General features: G+C 46.4%; 1 protein-coding gene across 7 annotated transcripts in view; it reads right to left on the bottom strand.

Moving 5' to 3' along the window:
* LOC147011467 (phosphatidylinositol-binding clathrin assembly protein-like) overlaps nt 1-20,735 on the bottom strand; it is a 94,809-nt gene that overhangs the window by 32,067 nt on the left and 42,007 nt on the right. For 6 of the 7 annotated variants that reach the window (XM_085857559.1, XM_085857558.1, XM_085857564.1 and 3 more), the window contains exons 11-15: nt 20,596-20,729; nt 17,188-17,276; nt 16,830-16,910; nt 16,381-16,509; nt 16,082-16,201 (exon numbers count right to left, since the gene is read on the bottom strand). In XM_085857559.1, coding sequence (XP_085713685.1) covers nt 16,082-16,201; nt 16,381-16,509; nt 16,830-16,910; nt 17,188-17,276; nt 20,596-20,729 — 553 coding nt within the window. Of the gene's footprint in view, nt 1-15,536; nt 15,647-16,081; nt 16,202-16,380; nt 16,510-16,829; nt 16,911-17,187; nt 17,277-20,595; nt 20,730-20,735 lie in introns of those variants that run through there. The other variant, XM_085857565.1, reaches the window with a different exon arrangement.

Genomic DNA, 20,735 nt, shown 5'->3' with positions numbered 1-20,735 from the left:
CCCAGCTCTTATGAGTAGTTGTAGGACAGAATTATGGACTATTCTAACCATTTAGTGATTATTAGGTCATGAATCCGACACATGGTATATCGAACCGGTCGGGTTGTGTTCACGTGCGTTTTGATTGATGGAAGTTGGCATCTGTGTGCGTTGACAAGTCCATTAGCTTCGTCAGCAACAATGAAACACTCCTGTTATGATATTTTATTCATTTCAAAATAACATGCCGTGATAAGACTTTCCAGGTGGAGAAAATGTATACCTGTAATGGAAAAAAAATATGACGGGGTCAGGCAACGAACTTATTGATGATGAACATATTCAACGTCATACTCCCCTTCCACTGTAGATGGCGTCCCACTTACGGATCAAGCTACGATGTCGCTCCCGTGGTACTCCACTGCAGGTGGACGAAGTGACATCAGCGACGGGTAAAGTCGGAACATCAAAATCAGAAAACGATGAGGTGAAAAGTGAAACGGCCTCAGCAAGGAGTATGCGAAAGAAGAGAGCGATGATGGAAAAAGATCCAATCGTTTGGGCGGCACACAAAGCAATGGAAGCGGAGAGACATAGAAACAGGAGAAATAAGACACCAGAGCAGACAAAAACAGATAAGAGGGTAAACCTGCAACCAAGAAGAAAGAATCAGCTAAGGCTTTGACCGGAAGTGAGCTGACGAAGCAGCGGCAGTATTGGAGAGAGAAACAGGCCTCGTGTCGGGAGAACAAGTCAGCACAGAGAAAGGTTTGGGACAGAAAAAAAGATCGGGACAGAAAAAAAGATCGGGACAGAAAGAGGAAAACGAGGGTGGACATTCTGGATTCCAAAAGTCACGCTGAGGATCGAGCCACCTGCAACACGTTTACTACACCTGACGCTGGGAAAGCACAAGCTGCCTATTCATGCAATGCAAAACGGAAAGCTCTCTCTCGTCTCTGGTCAAAACTTCCGTCTGATGCGAGCGAGTTCGCTGAACTGGTGAACGCTAAGCGTCTCACCCCCGGGAAGAGAGCAGCTCTTAAAAACACGAGGGGTGTCTGTTACGTGCTGCAAGAAGATAGAGTTTGGTCGGGAAATATCATGGAAAAGCCTGCAGAACAACGTAAGGAAGTTGAAATTGTGTCGGGATGATATATCGCGAGCAAGAAGGACCATCGTGGTGGCTGTCATGGTGAAGAAGGGAGAGAAGGGAGAGAAGGGAGAGAAGGGAGAGAAGGGAGAGAAGGGAGAGAAGGGAGAGAAGGGAGAGAAGGGAGAGAAGGGAGAGAAGGGAGAGAAGGGAGAGAAGGGAGAGAAGGGAGAGAAGGGAGAGAAGGGAGAGAAGGGAGAGAAGGGAGAGAAGGGAGAGAAGGGAGAGAGAAGAAGAGAAGGAAGAAGGAGAAGGAGAAGGAGAAGGAGAAGGAGAAGGAGAAGGAGAAGGAGAAGGAGAAGGAGAAGGAGAAGGAGAAGGAGAAGGAGAAGGAGAAGGAGAAGGAGAAGGAGAAGGAGAAGGAGAAGGAGAAGGAGAAGGAGGAGAAGGAGAAGGAGAAGAAGAAGAAGAAGTACTCACGTCGAAAAGTGGTTGTGTGAGTGATCTTGTACGCGAACTGAAGGCAGAAACCGAGGCACAAGCCGAGCACGTATTCGTGGCAAACTGGCAGCAGAACATGTACTCGAAGATCAGCTGTCGACTTCCAAGGAACTCTGTCACATTTGTTCTGGACTTTGCAGAGAACTACGCTTTTTGCACAACAGGATGAGATCCAGGCTGCCCATTGGGCGATTGAACGAGTGACGATACATCCGATAGTTGCTTTTCATCGATGCCCCGAGCATACCGATACCACGGACTCTCACATTTTCAGGAAGCTATTGTCATCATAAGCAGCGACCGAAAGCACGATGCTCATGCCGTTCAACACTTCACTCGGCTTGCGCTGGACCATCTTAGATTGAAACGAGGCCTGACGGTTGAACAAGTACTGGAATTCACCGACGGATGTGCCGTCCAGTACAAGTCGAAGTTACCTTTTGCCGACATTTCGTACGCACGCAAAGATCTGAACGTCTCCCTTGAGAGGCACTTCTTTGGTTCCCGGCATGGAAAAGGGCCCAGTGACGGTGTATCCGGAGTTCCCAAGTCTGCTGCGAGATGAGCTGTCATGGCAAGACAGGCCATCATCAACACCGCTGAAACGATGTACGAATTTTCCACCAGTAGCCTGATGAAGAATGAGTGTACTTCTCAGCATAGGGTGTTCATTTTTGTCAAGTCTGAAGAAATATGCCGAGACCGGCCAGATCGACTCGTGAAAACAGCTGTGGTAGGAACTCGTGGTCTCCATACAATCGAGAGTGTCGAGCCAGGGGTCATCGCGGTCCGTTTATTGAGCTGTTTCTGCGACGAGTGTCTGAGGCCGAACCGGACTCCGTGAGAATATGGCATACACGCCACCATGGCAGACACGAGCTCTGACTTTGGTGAATCCTCCAATTTGTAACGCCGATGTGCTCGAGACTCCTCCAGAGTGCAGTGAACCAGAGCGTCCTCCAAACGGAAGCAGCGGTGATGGTCCTCCGGATTTTGGCAATCTGTCGGCAGAGCGGTCTGTGCAACTACTATGGAAATCACTGGAAGCAGAAGCTAAGATAATACGGTACACAAATCCATCACTGCAATAACCTCACGACAACCTATCCCAATAATCTCCAGACTCAGCTTTCTGATTGTTCTCGCCTTCCGCATTACAGCAACTCCCCCTGAGAATGAGGATGAAGAGACGCAGAGGTCTGCCCAAGAACTATTGAAATCGCTGTACAAAGAAGGTAGAGTCACTCGGTACACAAATCCATCACTGCGAATACCTATGTGAGATCAGTCATGTCCATACTGTTACGTTTGAGGGGGGGGGTATGCATTCAAAGGGTAATTAGGATGTTTAATTAGGTATGCCATGCTGTTCGAGTTTGCCAGGATCTCGATGTAATTAGTAATTCAGTGGTGATAAGTTGTCTAGTAAATGTTCATTTCTTCAAGGGGGGAGATGATAATTGTCACGTAATTAGATGGGGACACGGGATAGGGTAAGTGTGTCTGCGTAAACCCCTTTTGGTATTCTCTGAGGACTGGCCGTGACGTCACAGGACAGTTCAGCGGATGGCTCCTCCCCGTGATCACGATTGGCGGAAGGCGACGGCAGTGGGCCAATAAACGGCTCGATTGGAGGTGACGAGGGCAGAAGGATAAAAAGGTTCTGTTCGGGGTCGAAAAGGAAGAAGAAGAAGATTACAACCAGAACGCTCGTGTTTTTTTGGTGTGGAACCTGTGGCGGCAGAGAGCGTCCTGGTGGCTGTGCTGAGTCGATCATGCTCTTGATCGTGCCTGGGAGCCTTGCCGAGCCTCGTGCCTCGCTTTGGTTGGCTCTAGGGTTCTGCTGACTGAATACGGGGTCGGGCGGCGGGTGGACCTGCCTCCCTCTCCTGCTCGCGGCTTGGCGTGGGAGCTGGTTCCCTGGCGGCTGTGGGCGGACTTGGGCCAGGACCAGGAGGTCGACAGCACCGCGGTTTCTCCTGCCCCCCCCTGGCGAGAGCAAGGCCGGCTCATCCGGCGCCGATCCAGGGACAGTTGCGTCCACACCACGGTCCAGCCTGACCACCAGAGATAGCTACGTTTTGTGTGTGTGTGTGTGTGTGTGTCTGCTTGGCGCCTTAGAGGGATTGAGAACTGTATATTCATTGGAATTGTCTGTGTTTTTCCCCACACCCGATCCTACACCATCCCGTCGAATCGCCCCGGATCCCTCTTCTTGCCGAGTCTTGTTATTTCTGGTCAATAGTAAAAAAAAGAATAAACATCATCAACTCAGTGAAAAGTGACTCGTGCCACCTTCCTCGTCCCGTTTGCGGTAGAGCGATTAGAACCGCCATGTTTGGGTTATAAACAAATAAATCGCCTCCATCGTTTCGGCTCATTCTACGTTGGTGGGACTGTTCAAGTCCCGTGGACGTCACAATACTCACCTTTCCGATTGTTCTCGCCTTGCACATTACAGCAACTCCTCCTCAGAATGACGGTGACGGTACTCTCTCATTCGAAGTTACCGATACTCCTTCCGAAAGTGATTCTGGCAATTGTGGTGTCGCAGATAGGCAATGGCAGTTGTTAGGGATCGAAGGTATGTGAAAAAAACGGAGGGTACACGTGAACATGATCACAATATTGATCGGACATGAATATTTTCTCTTCTGTGCCGTTACAGTGGGATCTACTGAACATCATACCTATTCCACCGACACTGACGATACCCCCGCCTAATGAACTCCACCCTCATTCCTATCATCGTTAATCGTCGGTCCTACTGGCTGCAGTGGATTAACAACGGAACCGTGCTGTAGAGAAGTACTCTGGTGGACCTAGTGATCGTTGTTTTGTTTGATCTTGATGATCGTTCGATCTTCGCCGATTTATCTTCTCGTTGACCATGTATCAGTTTTCAAGTATTTTGCTTTCAACATGCCTCGATATCCAATATTTCGCCATCATTTGATCAAAGTAGTAAGCTGTTCACCGCTTAGTTAACCGATTGGATAAACGATGTACGGAAATATTATTCTAATACGGTGGAAGTGATCAGATCATGACTTATTTTCTCCGTAGATCCGTCAAATATTGCGCACGTGAACTTCTCATTTCCCAGCAACCACTTCCAAATGTGACGAATACGGTTAAAATAATCATACCCCCGGCAGTAGGACCGTGATCGGTGTTCTATCATAAGGAAATGCCAATTATAGTAGAACATGGAGTAGTACCTTATCGATGTGAGACAAAAAGAGATTCGACAACATCATGGCCCAATGATGAAATGAGATATTTGTTGTTTTGTACTAGACCGTGTCATCAATCACATACAGGTAAGACCGATATGAGGAAGTCGAGTGTGCCTGGTTACCTGAGATAGCCAAAATGTTCCACGATATCATTGCTATTATGTGAAAAACAGCATTTTATCCCCTCATATTTCGGTCAAACCTGACGCACGTTAACCCCACTTTTTTAGCAAACGTTCCATATTTTCTTCGTTTTCCAGTGACTGGAAGCATTTATAATGAGTGAAACCCAAAAATGTGGTATCAAATGATTCCAGAAGTTACGAATTGAGCTGAATTATTGGAATATGATTTTTCTAACCGGCTGTCACGCTTTTATAACGCATTAGCGAATTTCGACTCGTATACAGTGGGGAGAACAAGTATTTGTTACACTGCCGATTTTCCCACTGACAAAGCACGTAGAGGTCTGTAATTTTTATCATAGGTACACTACAACTGTGAAAGACAGAATCTAAAACAAAAATCCTGAAAAATCACATCGTATGATTTTTAAATAATTAATTTGCATTTTATTGCATAAAATAAGTATTTGATCACCGACCAACCGGTAAAAATTCCGGCTCTCACAGACCTGTTAGTTTTGTCTTTAAGAAGCCCTCCCATTCTCCACTCATTACCTGTATTAACTGCACCTGTTTGAACTCGTTATCTGCATAAAAGACAGCTGTCCACACTCAATCAATCAGACTCCAACCTCTCCACAATGGGCAAGACCAGAGAGCTGTCTAAGGACATCAGGGACAAAATTGTAGACTTGCGCAAGGCTGGGATGGGCTACAGGACAATAGGGCAAGCAGCTTGGTGAGAAGGCAACAACTGTTGGCGCAATTATTAGAAAATGGAAGAAGTTCAAGATAACAGTCGATCTCCCTCGTGGGTACCATCCCAGGATGGTACCATCCCAGCCTAGGCTGGATGTTGCCAAGCTCAGGGATGAGAGAGTAGCTGAGGAGTTTGCGAACAGGCTGAGTGGACACTTGGGGGGTCTGGGTGCTTTGGGGGGTCCTGAAGAGTTGTGGAGCACCTTCAAGACCACCGTCCTTGATGTTGCCGGTGGATGCCTTGGAGTTCACCGCAGGGCAAAGAAGAATTTTGTCTCTCAAGGGACACTGGATACCATTGACCAGAGTCGCAGGGCCAGGCTGAATGGCAGAGCTGAGCTGTTCAGGGAGCTGAGGCGTAAAACTGTACGTGCACTGAGGGTGGACAAGGAGGCCTATGTGCGAGGAATCTGTGAGGGGGTAGAGCATCACCTGTGGACAGGTGATTCTCGTCCCGCTTACAGGGGAATTCGCGCATTACGTTCATCCAAGCCCATCCCTCGGAGCACTGCAGTTCGAGCAGAGAGTGGTAGGCTCTTGACAGAGGAGTCTGAAGTGAAGGCCCGCTGGGCCGGTTACTTTGAGCGGTTGTACCAGGCTGATCCCCCAGCTGTCGAGTTGGACGTCAAGGGTGTTACAATCCCTGTTGCTGACCCTCGAATCAACTGTGGTCCACCATCGCTTGTGGAAACACGGGTTGCGGTGAACCAGTTGAAACGGGGCAAAGCTCCAGGGATCTGTGGCATCCATGCTGAACTTCTCAAGGCTGGTGGAAATGCTGCACTCGCGTCGTTGCATGCAGTTTTGTGCTCTGCCTGGAACACAGGCATCATCCCAACTGACTGGAAGAGGGGCCTTGTTGTCCCTCTCTGGAAAGGGAAGGGTGATCGCCAAGACTGCAACAACTACCGAGGGGTGACGCTGCTCTCAGTGCCGGGCAAGGTCTTTGCTCGGATAATTCTTGATAGGGTTCGCCACCATCTGCTTGAGCACCAGCGTCCAGAGCAGTCAGGCTTTACACCAAAGAGGTCAACGATTGACCGTATCCTTGCTCTTCGTGTCCTCACTGAACGCAGACGAGAGTTTCGGCAGGGGCTGCTTGCAGCCTATGTTGATCTCTGTAAAGCGTTCGATTCAGTGAATCGGGATGTCCTCTGGAGGATTCTTGGTCTTCGTGGGGTGCCACCGAAACTGATCGATCTGATGTCTGAACTCTACTCTGGTACTGAGAGTGCTGTGAAGTGTGGTGGTACCGCCTCTGACTTATTTCCAGTTGTTACTGGAGTTCGTCAGGGATGTGTACTTGCCCCCACACTTTTCAACACTTGTATGGACTGGATTTTTGGGAGGATGTCGGAGAGATCAAGTTGCGGTGCATCGTTTGGCAATGTCAAGATCTCGGACCTTGATTTTGCAGATGATGCAGTCATCTTTGCGGAGACTTTAGACATCCTCTTGGGGGCCCTCGAGGTGCTGAATGAGGAGTCGGAGCCGTTGGGATTACGGATTTCTTGGGTCAAAACAAAGATCCAGGCTTTCGGTGACATCTTGGATGCTGCTGTCCTGTCTGTGTCTGTTTGTGGTGAGGATGTTGAGGTCGTGGATAGATTCACTTACCTTGGCAGTGATATTCATGTCTCCGCAGGTTGTGAGCCGGAGGTCAATAGACGTCTGGGTCGGGCCTGGGGAGTCATGGATTCACTGGATCATGGGGTGTGGCGCTGCCGGTACCTGTGCGGGAGGACGAAAGTCCGAGTCTTCAGGTCCTTGGTACTTCCAGTCTTGCTCTATGGGTGCGAGACTTGGACTTTGACCAAGGATCTGAGACGGAGACTTAATTCCTTTGGTACCAGGTCTCTTCGGAGAATCCTTGGCTATCGCTGGTCGGATTTTGTGTCCAACGAGCGGTTGCTGAGAGAGACTCGGATGAGATTTGTTACCTGCATAGTCCGTGAGCGTCAGCTGCGGCTGTATGGACATGTGGCTCGTTTTCCTGACGCTGATCCTGCTCACCAGATTCTCTCAGCGAGGGAGTCTCATGAGTGGAGGAGGCCAGTGGGCCGACCACGTGCCTCATGGTTGCAGCAGGTTGACCATCATCTCAAGGAGATGGGGATGGGCCTGGCATCTGCCTGGGGGATGGCCAGACGGAGGCCCCTGGAGTACCGGCGGAAAGTGGACGCAGCGACGCGCTGTTCTGGCACATGCTCCCATACCTGACCTGACCCTCCCTCGGTCTGGGGCTCCATGCAAGATCTCACCTCGTGGAGCCTCAATGATCATGAGAAAGGTAAGGGATCAGCCCAGAACTACACGGCAGGACCTGGTCAATGACCTGAAGAGAACTGGGACCACAGTATGGAAGAAAACCATAAGTAACACACGACGCCGTCATGGATTAAAATCCTGCAGCGCACGCAAGGTTCCTCTGCTCAAGCCAGCGCATGTCCAGGCCCGTATGAAGTTTGCCAATGACCATCTGGATGATCCAGAGGAGGAATGGGAGAAGGTCATGTGGTCTGATGAGACCAAAATAGAGCTTTTTGGTTTAAACTCCACTCACCATGTTTGGAGGAAAAAGAAGGATGAGTACAACCCCAAGAACACCATCCCAACCGTGAAGCATGGAGGTGGAAACATCATTCTTTGGGGAAGCTTTTCTGCAAAGGGGACAGGACGACTGCACCGTATTGAGGGGTGGATGGATGGGGCCATGTATCGCGAGATCTTGGCCAACAACCTCCTTCCCTCAACAAGAGCATTGAAGATGAGGCGTGGCTCGGTCTTCCAGCATGACAACGACCCGAAACACAGCCAGGACAACTCAGGAGTGGCTCCGTAAGAAGCATCTCAAGTTCCTGGAGTGGCTCAGCCAGTCTCCAGAACTGAACCCAATAGAAAATCTTTGGAGGAAGCTGAAAGTCTGTGTTGCCCAGCGACAGCCCCGAAACCTGAAGGATCTGGAGAATATCTGCATGGAGGAGTGGGCCAAAATCCCTGCTGCAGTCTGTGCAAACCTGGTTAAGAACTATAGGAAACGTCTGATCTCTGTAATTGCAAACAAAGGTTTCTGTACCAAATATTAAGTTCTGTTTTTCTGATGTATCAAATACTTATTTCATGCAATAAAATGCAAATCAATTATTTAAAAACCATACACTGTGATTTTCAGGATTTTTGTTTTAGATTCCATCTTTCACAGTTGAAGTGCACCTATGATAAAAATTGCAGACCTCTACGTTCTTTGTAAGTGGGAAAACCTGCAAAATCGGCAGTGTATCAAATACTTGTTCTCCCCACTGTGTGTATATATATATATTTTTTTTTTTATTTTTCACGACCAAAAGGCGCACCGTGCCAAAAGGCGCAGTCTCAGTTGTGTGTGCCGTTCCTGTATTTGACACACACATAAGGCGCTCCTCACGATAGGGCGCGGGTTTTTTTTTTTTTTTTTTTTTTTTTTTTTTTTTTTTTTTTTTTTTTGTATACCTTGGTCGAGGCTCGTATGAGAGCTAACACACAACTCACAGCAAGGAGGCATGAGACAAGAGGGGCGGGAGTGGAAGGGACAAAACAGTGGGGAACAGACACATTAGGTGAACTGTGGAAGGGAGTGGGATGGGGATGGGACGGGGAACATGGCGAGGGGAAGATGGACATTAAAGGGACTTTCAGGAAGGAAAGCAGGAGAATTGAAGGAAGTGGGCTTGGGTGGATTATCGGGGGTAGAAAAGATCGAGGATTTGGATGGGGGAAGATAAGAGGTGGTGGTGAACAGCTGTTTTGAAAGCCTGAAGGGAAGAATGGGAAAGAATAGAGTGAGGAAGTTTATTCCAAAGGCGGGAAAAAAAGAGGAATGAAAGAGTGAAGATGAGCAGTGATTCGTGATTTTGGTAGTTTTACCAGAAGGGGGTTGTTGGCGGACCTTGAGCGCCCTGTGGAAATGTGGTTGGGACAAATCGCAGAGAGAGCAGGGGGGGCAAGGCTGGAGAGGAGTCGGTAGAAGACAGAAAGACCACCGACCAACCTGCGGTGATTGGAGTGAGAGGCCCAAAGACTCAGCTTCATTGCGGGAGATGCCAATGATCTTAAAAGCCCTGGTTTCGACAGCGTGAAGTCGAGAAAGGTGGGGAGGCAGGAGCACCAGCCCAGAGGGGAGAGCAGTACTCCATCAGGCTACGGACAAAAGCTTTGTGAGTGCTCAGGAGCTCAAGAGGGCCGAGGAAGGACTTTGCACGACGGAGGATTCTCAGTCGGCGACTGGCTTTTGAGGCAAGGTTGGAAATGTGACTTTCCCAGGAAAGGTCATGGCAGATAGTGAGACCCAGAAGCTTGAAAGAAAAGACTTCTTCCAGAGGATTGTTGAGAAAGTGGATGGGGGTTTTGTAAACGGTCCTTCAAGAGACATAGTGAGAGTGTGAGATTTGTCTGGATTGAAAGACATGTTCCACGTGTTGGACCAGTTTGTGATTTTATCCAGATCTGCAGTGAGCGAAGAAGCTGCTGCTTGCCGGTCTGAGGGATGACAGATGGTACGGCAGAGGGTTGAGTCATCGGCAAAGAGAAATAGAGGATTTTCCAGAGAGTCCGAGAGATCATTGATGAAAACCAGAAAAAGAACAGGGCCCAGAACGCTACCTTGAGGAACTCCAGCCTGCACAGGAAGAGGGGATGAAAGAACTCCATTTAGGGCCACACGTTGACTGCGACAGGAGAGGAAGTCTGCGAGCCATGAGTGGAGATGGCCTTGAATACCATGGGCAGAGAGTTTGGTGAGTAGGGCAGGGTGCCAGTAGGGGCAGGTTTTATATGAATATCCTCTACTACGTACGTCCGCCGTACAACAACACACTCACACAAGCACACAAGTGTGCGTATTTAAAAATAGATCGGGAGCAAAATTGAGTTTGGTTGTGCTTTATTAAAGTATTAGTTACAAAAATACTAAAACAATCAAATACCGGTAATAGTCTTTAATCAAATCCATCGAAATCCTCATCCTCTGTTTCCCGGAATCGAACTGCGCTAAACCCAACCTAGCAGGTCCACCTTCCTCGCCGTCAGAGTCACTTTCTGCACCGTGCGGCTCCTCCGAAATGATGCCGGCTTTAGCGAAAGCTCGGACAACAGTGCCAGCAGACACGTTAGCCCAGGCATCAACAATCCAGTGGCAAACTGTGGCGTAACTCGCCCGGCACTGCCTTCCACCCTTTGTGAAGCTGTGCTCTCCTTCTCGGTCATCCACCGCTCCCCCGCCGTTCGCAGCCTCACTTTGACCGGCCGGTTCACGCCGATGTCTCGGCTGGATCCGTTTGTCGCAGATGTGCGTGCTGCAGTAGGAGCGGAAGTTTTCCATCATTTGTTGATAATCCGCCGGACGTTGCTGCGCTATCGTAGTCCTGGTCCGGATGGAAAAATGGCACCGCTTCATGAAGCGAAAGCACCAAGACGGACCTCCGTGGAAATGTTCGATTTTCATTTCCTCCGCTATCGATACTGCCTTCAGTCGGATCGTGACCGTCGAAACGCTCTCCTCCCACTCTGCTCTTGCTCAACGATCCACTGCTCAAGTCTTTCCTCCAACTCTGGCCACCTCGCCTTGTTTCCACGGAAACTCAGCTGCGTCTTCTTCACCTGTCGCAGCTCGTTTTCTCCAGCTTCCTCCACTTTCGAACCATCGACTCGTTGATCTGGAAATTCTCGCCGCGGCTCGATTCCCATGTTCCTCCGCATAGCTGATCGCCTTCAGTTTAAACTGAGCTTCATAAGCGTGTCTCTTTGCCATTTTCAAGTTGTTAAAACAGCAATGTTCTGCATACCGCACATACCTGTTCTTTTATACACACAAAGGGCGCACTGCACTATAGGGCGCGTCGCACATTTTGACAAAAATCTAAGACGTTTATATGCGCCTTATAGTCGTGAAAATACGGTATATATATATATATATATATATATATATATATATATATATATATATATATATATATATATATATATATATACATATACATACATATACATACACACAGTAGACTAGGTGTAAGTCGGCAGCGTGTAACTCGTCACTTCACCCAAGTCGGCAGCGTCAAAAAGTCCCGAATTTATCTCATGTTAAATCCTTTGAATAAAGGGTCATCCTCTGTAAGTCGTCACTTCGTCTAAGTCGTCAGATGTTGTCCGTTCCCACGTAATGGAAACTCAAGTAAATTACCACTCCTAACTCGTCACACGGAACTGCTGCCTCGTGAGAAGCCCGATTTCATGGAATCGTGATGCTCGCTCATTGGTTTACACCGCCAGTGATAGGCTATTTATAACTGCGTACACACGTTGATCGCACTGCAGGCAGGACAATGGCGACTAAGCGTAAGCTTACAACTAAAACCTACCAAGAAAAATACGACATTATCCAGTTTTGTGAGGCAAATCCACTGATGAAGAAAACAGACATAGCTGAGAAGTTGGACATCAAACAACAGACATTGAACGATATCTTGAAGAATAAGGGCAAGATATTTGGACAAGTGGAGAAGATCGTGAGGCCGGTGGGAAGTGTGAAATGCGTGAAATGTGTGAAATGTGTATCCTTTGAAGATGTCGATGACGTGCTCATCATCTGGTTTCGGCAAATGTCGGCTCAGCCAAATATTCATTTTCGGCTGATTCGGCCAAATATTCGGCCGATACTGTCTTTCGGTGGAGGATTGCCCAGCCAACATCATGGAATACAATAACCGGTTTGAATCCTTTCTCATGCACCAGATGCCCAAGGGTTTGAGGCATTCAAACATAACGGATTACTTCGCGAAGAAGTGTTGAAGTCCGATCATGGTTTTATACATTACCGCACTCACTTACACATAGGCATTGAGTGGTAATCATCACCACGATGACTGTGTGTCATGTAATTTGTCACCATACCATCACCGATGGTATACGAGTTGTCTTACAGAGTTGTTCATTATCTTTACTTTTGATAAACTGATTCATGAATTCCATCTTTGCTTGATCACTTTCCAACTCACCAACTCACCCCCACCTATGCCCCGAGGATTGTGTTTTCCTTTTGGTACAATAGCCGGCTCTCACACGTGTCCAGGCCACGCGCGACTTCATCCTTCACCACAGTCATCATGAATGTTCGCATACGCGCAAGTCGTCACATTTCTAAGTCGTCACTTTTTCTCGGTCCCGATGGTGATGACTTACGCCTAGTCGACTGTGTATGTGTGTGTGTGTGTGTGTGTGTATATAATATATATATATATATATATATATATATATATATATATATATATATATATATATATATATATATATATATATATATATATATATATATATATATATATATATATATATATATATATATCCTGGTGTTGGCGCAGTGGTTAGGGCAGCGGCTTGGGATCCAAAAGGTCCTGAGTTCAAGCCCCGCTGGGCCACTGAATTAATACACCAGGGTGTTGACTCAGCCTGTCATGCTTCCAAGGTCGGCGAAATGAGTTCCAGTGTACTGGGCCGGTGTATACCCCGGTTAAAATAGGTGTACCATATCCCTGTGTCGTAAGAGGCGACCAGGGTTGTGTCAGGAATGGCATCCGGCGTAAAACATGTGCCAAATCACTATGCGGATCATAAGGATGATCCGCTGTGGCGACCCCTAACGGGAGTAGCCGAAAGAAGAAGAAGAAGAAATATATATATATATATATATATATATATATATATATATATATATATATATATATATATATATATATATATATATATATATATATATATATATATATATATATATATATATATGGGACATTTTCACAAAAGCGGGTCAGGTAACAGTAAAGAACAAACACAAAAATCAACTTTCTTTGATATTCTCAAAATAGTGCTTGAACCCATCAGGCCGAGAAAAATGTTCAAATGATGTCAGCAACGCAGGATCACAATCAGGCCTCTGCACTGACTGGGCAATATATGCTTGATAAAAACTCTCAGACAATCTTTACCGTTACCTGACCAGCTTTTGTGAATATGTCCCATGTATATATATTTATTTATGCTGGCACTTGATGCCCCACTGACTGACTGTTGAGGCCAGCTTGAATTTGGCATCAAGTGCCAGCATACAAGCCAAAATGGCTTCAAAAGTCACCAGGTGGATGGATCAGTGATATGTTGCCTTAAGAAGGGCGAAACCAGGTCGGTAGCTTCGCTTTTCATCCGCTTTGTGACAACTTTTGACTTGCCTCACATAAACTGCTGGATGCCCTTCGGGGTTGGCAGGCATGATGCTGTCGTGATGACGTCATCATCACGATGTCGGTCCAAGTCAAGAGAATTTCAGAATTACATATACCCGCAGATACCCATCGACGACGGGTATTATGGGGGACAGGACGGATCACAATACTCAGTTACAGTAGTTTCTTTGGATGTTTTGCACCGCATTCAACAGATCAGTTAATATTGGTCGCATGTCCAGGTGCCCATGGTAGCATTTGACACCGGTCGCTTTATATTGTTTGCCTTGACAGATAGTGCCGGATGAGTAACACGAACGATTTGACATATTTAGCGTTTCTATATTACCTCCATCAACAGATTAACAACATGGCAGGATAAAAGTTGTAAATGTTGAGTTGAACAAACGTCCTGAACTCATGGACTTAGTTCTCATGGCATGGCCCGCCATCCCGACCATTAAGCCAACACCAAACAAAATCAAATGCTTCTCATGAATTGCTAATTTAAATATTTATAATGTAAAAAAAAATGTGATAAACTGATAAGTGTCAGTTCAACATTTAGTTGATTAAAAGTGATATTTTGGATAGTTGGGGTCAAGAACTTTTTTTCATTTGGTGCACATAATGCCATCGTTTGGTTAGAAGAAAAAACAAACAAACTCATTTTTCACCTTTTACATGCAAATGTCGTTCGTCTTTCGACTGCTCCCGTTAGGGGTAGCCACAGCGGATCATCCGTTATGATCCGCATACCGATTTGGCATAGGTTTTACGCCGGATGCCGTTCCTGACGCAACCCTGGTCACCTCTTACGACACAGGGATAAGGATTGGGTTTCCCCATGATTCCGTGATGCCCTACACCCTCTCATAGCGTGGCCCAGCGCAGAGCTCCCGTCCTCAAGCGATCCTCCAACCCAAGCCTCCGAGTAGCCGGATTACAGGCGCACGCCACTACACCCGGTTACCTTTTACATGCAAATAGCAGTTAAAAAAAAGAAAAAAAAAAGTTCCACTAATTATATTTCGGTTGACTTTCAATACGTTTTTTGGGATGCTGCCCAAACAATACAAGTTTAAAAATGTTTTTATTTCTTGCAATTCGTGATGGGTCAAACCATTCAGCTCCTGGGCTACCACAACTTCCCTCGTTAAGTAACCGTTGATAAAAAAAAAAAATCACATCATCGAGCACAGAGGATAAAATTGTGTTTTAACAGGTGAAACACATCGAGCATTGCAAGAAATTGAATTACTGCTCCCTGCCTTCGGCATCGTTCTTATTGTCAAATCGACTCGATGCGAACATGACCGAGCAAACGCCGTCGTGGCATCACGCAGCTCATGCACGCCAACGAGGAACAATGGTTTCTGGTTAATCCGGTTAATACCTCGTTCGCAAACAAGGCAACGGCTCATCCATGCTATTGCGAGCCTAATTGCCGATCCCTTACAGAGTCGGCCTTTTAGACATTTTGCACACAACTGATACTTTGGCTCAATGTTGTCCGACATCACACCAAATTTCAACATAAAAAAAAGAGTCACCTTTAAGCATCTATTTTCTTACGTTGAACTCAAATGTGAGACAACATCCTGATTTCTATTCAGGAGTGCAATGATAAACGATCTGCGGTGGAGCAGATGCGTGAGGCCATGCCTTGCAAGCTTGGTGCATCACTTATGTCAAAGTGCAACACTTACCAGCCACAGAGGCAGAGTGGTTTGTCCGCCATATTCGTGAAGACGAGCCAGGTGGTGATGGTGATGGCAAGGGGAGAGGAAGGAGCGGTGGGGCGGAAGGGGGAGAAACGCAGAAGTGAGCGGTGAACATAAGGAAATGGGAAGAGATATGTGAGAGATTAAAACGATCTGCAGCCAAATAGTGAAGGAAGGAGAGATCTAAACAAAACAATGTACCAGATAACAACAAACTCCCCACAAACAACACAAGCCGCAAGGAAAGTATCAGGAACGAACATTTAGCTTACGTCCAAAAACAATCCTCATTTTAAATGACAACCAACCTCATTTAATGTCCAAAATATCAATTACAAACACTTTACCTTCTGGTCCTTGTCCTCTTTCACATGCGTGCGTTAAACACTTCATGTCGAGAAACGGCAGGCCTTACCCGCGGAGTTGACTTTGTCCGAGTGAGCTGCCTTGTTTCCAAACACCGAATCGAAGTCTGGCTGCAGTACGGGTCCTGTACCCGGCCCGGTGGGCATAGCGACGAAGGCACTGCCAAAGCCTACGGAAAGACGAGACGAACAAGCACGGATGAAGCTTTCCTCACTATCATGGAACACACAAACTTGTGCATGGAATGACATTTTACACACGGTCTCCGTGCTGAACAAATGTGAACCAACATCGGTCGATGGACATGCATCAGAGAGAGGGGGGAAGCAGTCGGTGACATCTGTTTACCAAGGAAAGGGTTAAAAGAAGCGCCGGCAGGCGGGAGAGAGACCGAGTAGATGGGCCGAGCCACACGGGCTGGATAGCTCTCGAGAAGCTGTGCGGTGGAATCGCTGTCTGGCGGAGTGGGGAAAGTGACTACATGTTGAGAAAGGATAGGGAGAAAAAGGGTGAGGAAAAGAGCTGGTCAGTACTAAAAGAAAGAAAAATGAGGGGATTGGGGGGTTCAGGAGGTCGGTGTGAAAACCAGAGTGCATGAGCAGCAGGCGAAGGCAACACGTAAAAGAAGCACAAGAAAGAACGAGGATAAACAAAGTTTCACGAAACCCATGTTTCTACCGCCATATATTTAAGCGAGCTTCCTTCCATTTGGATCTTGCAATGAGTGAAAGCGCCACGTGCCGTTCGCAAGGCCGCACGGCATCGAGCAATGCTGGTGGATGCTATAGGGCACCCACCATCGGACGACGAAGGCCTAATGGACGAAGCAAATGGCAGCTGGTCGGTGTTGCCGTCGCAAAATGGTGAAGGAAAAACATCTTTGAAAAGGACGGCAGAAGGGACAGAGGCCAGTAGATCACAGTGCAAGGTGGGAAGGAAGGAAAGCAGGAGAAATAGGACAGCATGAAAAGAGGAATCAAATTGTATGTGGATTACCGAGGAAACGGGGAAGCAGAAAATAAAACAAAACAAGTGTTTTGCTGTTAAAAAAGCAACGATCTAAAATGGTGATCCATTTTGTCCCAAGAGTCCAACGAGGATAAATGGAAATGGTACCCGTGAAATGAGTCCGTGCAGATGAGAACGTGGCTTTACCTGACCATGGGTTGGGTAGCGGTGCCGGCGTGATGGTAGGAACAAAGTTGGGTTGCAAACCGAACAGGTCACTTCCAACCTGAGGTTCGCTGAGCCAGGGGACAGGAGACAGACGGCAAGGGCAAGGGGCACATGAAGATGAAACATTAGCGACGGATCCCTTAACGAATGGTAAGAAAAGTTAAAAGGAAGTGAAACGAGGTAACAGAATGGTTGGATCGATGTCACGATGGGAATTTGGTTACAAATTTCTCGCACACTGGACGTTTATACCTAAAGCCTGCTTATAGAAAGCAAACCTTTACCATACGCAAGGCACCACATCAACTCCTTTTAGGATGCTCTGGTCGGCACCCATTTTTTGTAAAACTGATTTTTTTTTGTATGTGACTGAAAAAAAACAAAACTAAACCAAACAAAAAACAATAAAATAAAACAAAAAGTAAAAAAAAATTAATTAGTTTTTACAATATTTAAGCTGGGAAAAATAAATAAATAAATAGTTTTTTTTGGGGATATTTATGCGTACACTGATCATTGAGAAGTCCAAAACACCAACCAACTGTTCATTTGTTAAAGAACACAAAGATATTTATTTGTATTGAACTTCATCACCATGTTAGAAATACACATCCTCACACTGATACTGGAATCAACATAAGCCTTGTATTCTCATCATCGACGACGGCAACGATAGCAAATATGCAATGGTGGTGTTTGCCAAAAATGGATGATTTTAAAGTACTGGTTGCTTGAAAAAAAGTACTGGTAAGTTCAAACTTAGCAATCTTTCTTCCAAAAACATGTGGGAACTGCGATCTTGGCATTTGTAAGAGTGAAACCTGCAAAGCATTAATAAACTAGAGATTTCATCGAGCACGATACCGCGTGCAGTTTTACTTCAATTATAATTAAACAATGCTTTTAACGATTGAATAAAATAAAAAAAATTTCTTTAAATATCCGGAACTTTAGTGATATTGAAGTACTTCGTAAGGATTCTCAAATGCCATCTTAAATACTTAAAGAGGTATAAATTAATTAATTCCAGGTTTTACCGCCATTTCCTGCAGTGTCTATGATGACGCCTTGTCCAACACATCACTTGAATTCCACCTGCATGTCGTATGTGAACTTTTATTTATGATGTGCTTAAAAACAGCAGGTTTCCTGTTTGGAAAGATTTTTGTTTCATTGCCACGCAGGCAGAGTAAAAGTATTATCTCACTCCTCCCTGTGCTGTGTGCGGTCGTGCCAAATTCAAAGACAAAGTACGTAAAAACTCGTCATTCCAATTTATGTTCCGATTCGGGATCAAACCCTGACATTCAATTCAAGCAAATTGTTCCTCGATCATAAACTGATAACACAAACGGACATGAAGCCAATGCTTAACCCCACTTTTCGCTTCGCGCGCACGGGGTCATGAAATGTATGTCTTCACTCACACGTAATAACCTTCAGCCAAAGCACACTCGGGTGTCAACCACCCCCCCCCCCAACCCCCAACTTGTCCTACACCTGCTGCATCAGGAACACTCTTCTCTCAACTTTCTGCCACAGTCTCCCCATTTTGCCTTTTCACAGGCGCGAAGCCGATTTGAGGGTCTTTTGCGACTCGTTCCTCCGATTTATCTCCATCGATCTAGCTTGGCACGCTTTTCTCTTAAGGGCGTTGTCATGTGTATTCATTCGTACCATTACATTATTGATAATATCTCCTTGTGAGTTTACCTTCAGAAAATGTCATTCAACTGTTATTACCATTAAGCCTGGTGTTGGCTTAGTGGTTAGGGTGGTGGCTTGGGATCCCAGGGTCCTGAGTTCAAGCCCCGTTTGCTGCTGAATTAACACCAGGGGGTTGACTCAGCCTGTCATCCTTCAGAGGTCGTTGAAATGAGTACCAGTGTACTGGTCCCGGTGTATGCCCCGGTTAGAATAGGTGTACCATATCCCTGTGTGTCGTAAGAGGCGACCAGGGTTGGCGTCAGGAAGGGCATCCGGCCATAAAAACATTGCCTCAAGAAAAAGCCCAACCCCTGCACAGAAGGGAAAAATGGCTGTAAAAACGGTCATTTTTTTTGTTATTACCATTAAATCGAATTTAATAATTGAACAAGACTAATGGCCCACTAAAAATCTGCAGGTACACTTCATTTTCACAACCCCTCCCCCTCCCCAGCCGACATGCAAGTGCAGTGCATTTGAGAATTATTTGTAGTACCTCCTCATTTGGCAACATTTCATCGCAAGAAATGGATTTCAAAAACCTCGTTGCTCCGTGATCATGGTGACGACCCGACCACAAATAAAATTTGTGGCCGACGCGAAAATTCGGTGCCCCGGGCACGCAGACACCCGTTATCGTCGAGCGCTGCCATAGGATTCGTATTTTTACCTCCGCCACCTAAGGTGAACAGAGGTTACGTTTTCAGCCCCGTTTGTCTGTGTGCTTGTGAGCACGACGTCTCAAAGTTGCGGACAGATTTGAACGAAGTCGGTGGACAGGTTGGGTGTGTGACAGGACGAATTGACTGAATTTTGGAGAAGATGTGTATCCAGATATTAGAATTTTTGGTGATTCTTCACCATTGAGAGATTGGGCTAAAAACGAAAGAGAGCACAATATCTCAAAACGTTGTGGACAGATTCGGACGAAACTAAGTTGGACGAGTTGGGTCGGTGACGATAGCAGGCACATTCGATTTTGTTTAGATCCGGATGCAGATCCGGCCTATCAGGGGCATACAAAATGTAAACTGTTCAGCATGGCGGAAGTATGCCCTCTAATCTTTAGTTTTGTTTTATATTTGCTAATCAATAATGTAAAGCTCACAAAAAAAAAAATATTTTATATGTTATCCAAAATTTTGAACTCCAAAATGATTAATTTTTGAGAAATTTCTTCGTCTTCAGGACCGTAACATCACTCACATGGATTGGCCTGCATGATCTCCGAATTTGGATCTCACTGAACATACTCAGTGCTGCATAGGAAGACGCGTCTGTGGTCGCCAAGTGCACCCACATTATCTCGATCAACCGAAAATGGCTCTGCTCATAGAACGGTGAAACATCCCGAAGCGAGAGCCGAAATGTTTGATGACAGGACGTGAACTGCTTGTATTTTGGTAGATGGTGGTCACACACATGAATAAAACAATTTCTGCCAAAGTAAACCTGTCCATGATCATTTGTAGACTGGTGCATGCCCAATTCGGACAACGATGCAGCATTCTTGCAAAAACGTAACTTTGAAAGCAATCGTGATGTCGGTGAAAGTCAAAGTATGCAGGTCTATGCACCGAGACCCTTCAACCAGAGTATTAACGCAACACTAAAAAGTTTCATGGATTACTTTTCAGTGGGTTGTGAGCAATGCCTTAAGCTATATAACCGAGCACACACCTTGTGGGTCCTGCAGGGCTTGGTGCCGCGAGCAGGTCGATAGCGGACGTGATACTGCGTGCTGGCGTCGAGTTGGGGGAGGTGCCACTGGACTCAGGTGAGCCCTGTTTACCGAGCTCTCGTAGCCGCTGCTCCTGGGG

The sequence above is a fragment of the Eptatretus burgeri genome, chromosome 15, assembly GCF_056783735.1.
Source record: "Eptatretus burgeri isolate ZD-2024b chromosome 15, Ebu_testis_v1, whole genome shotgun sequence".
Taxonomy (NCBI): Eukaryota; Metazoa; Chordata; class Myxini; order Myxiniformes; family Myxinidae; genus Eptatretus; species Eptatretus burgeri.
The sequence above is the reverse complement of the archived record's forward strand: the minus strand, read 5'-3'. Positions and strand labels throughout refer to the sequence as shown.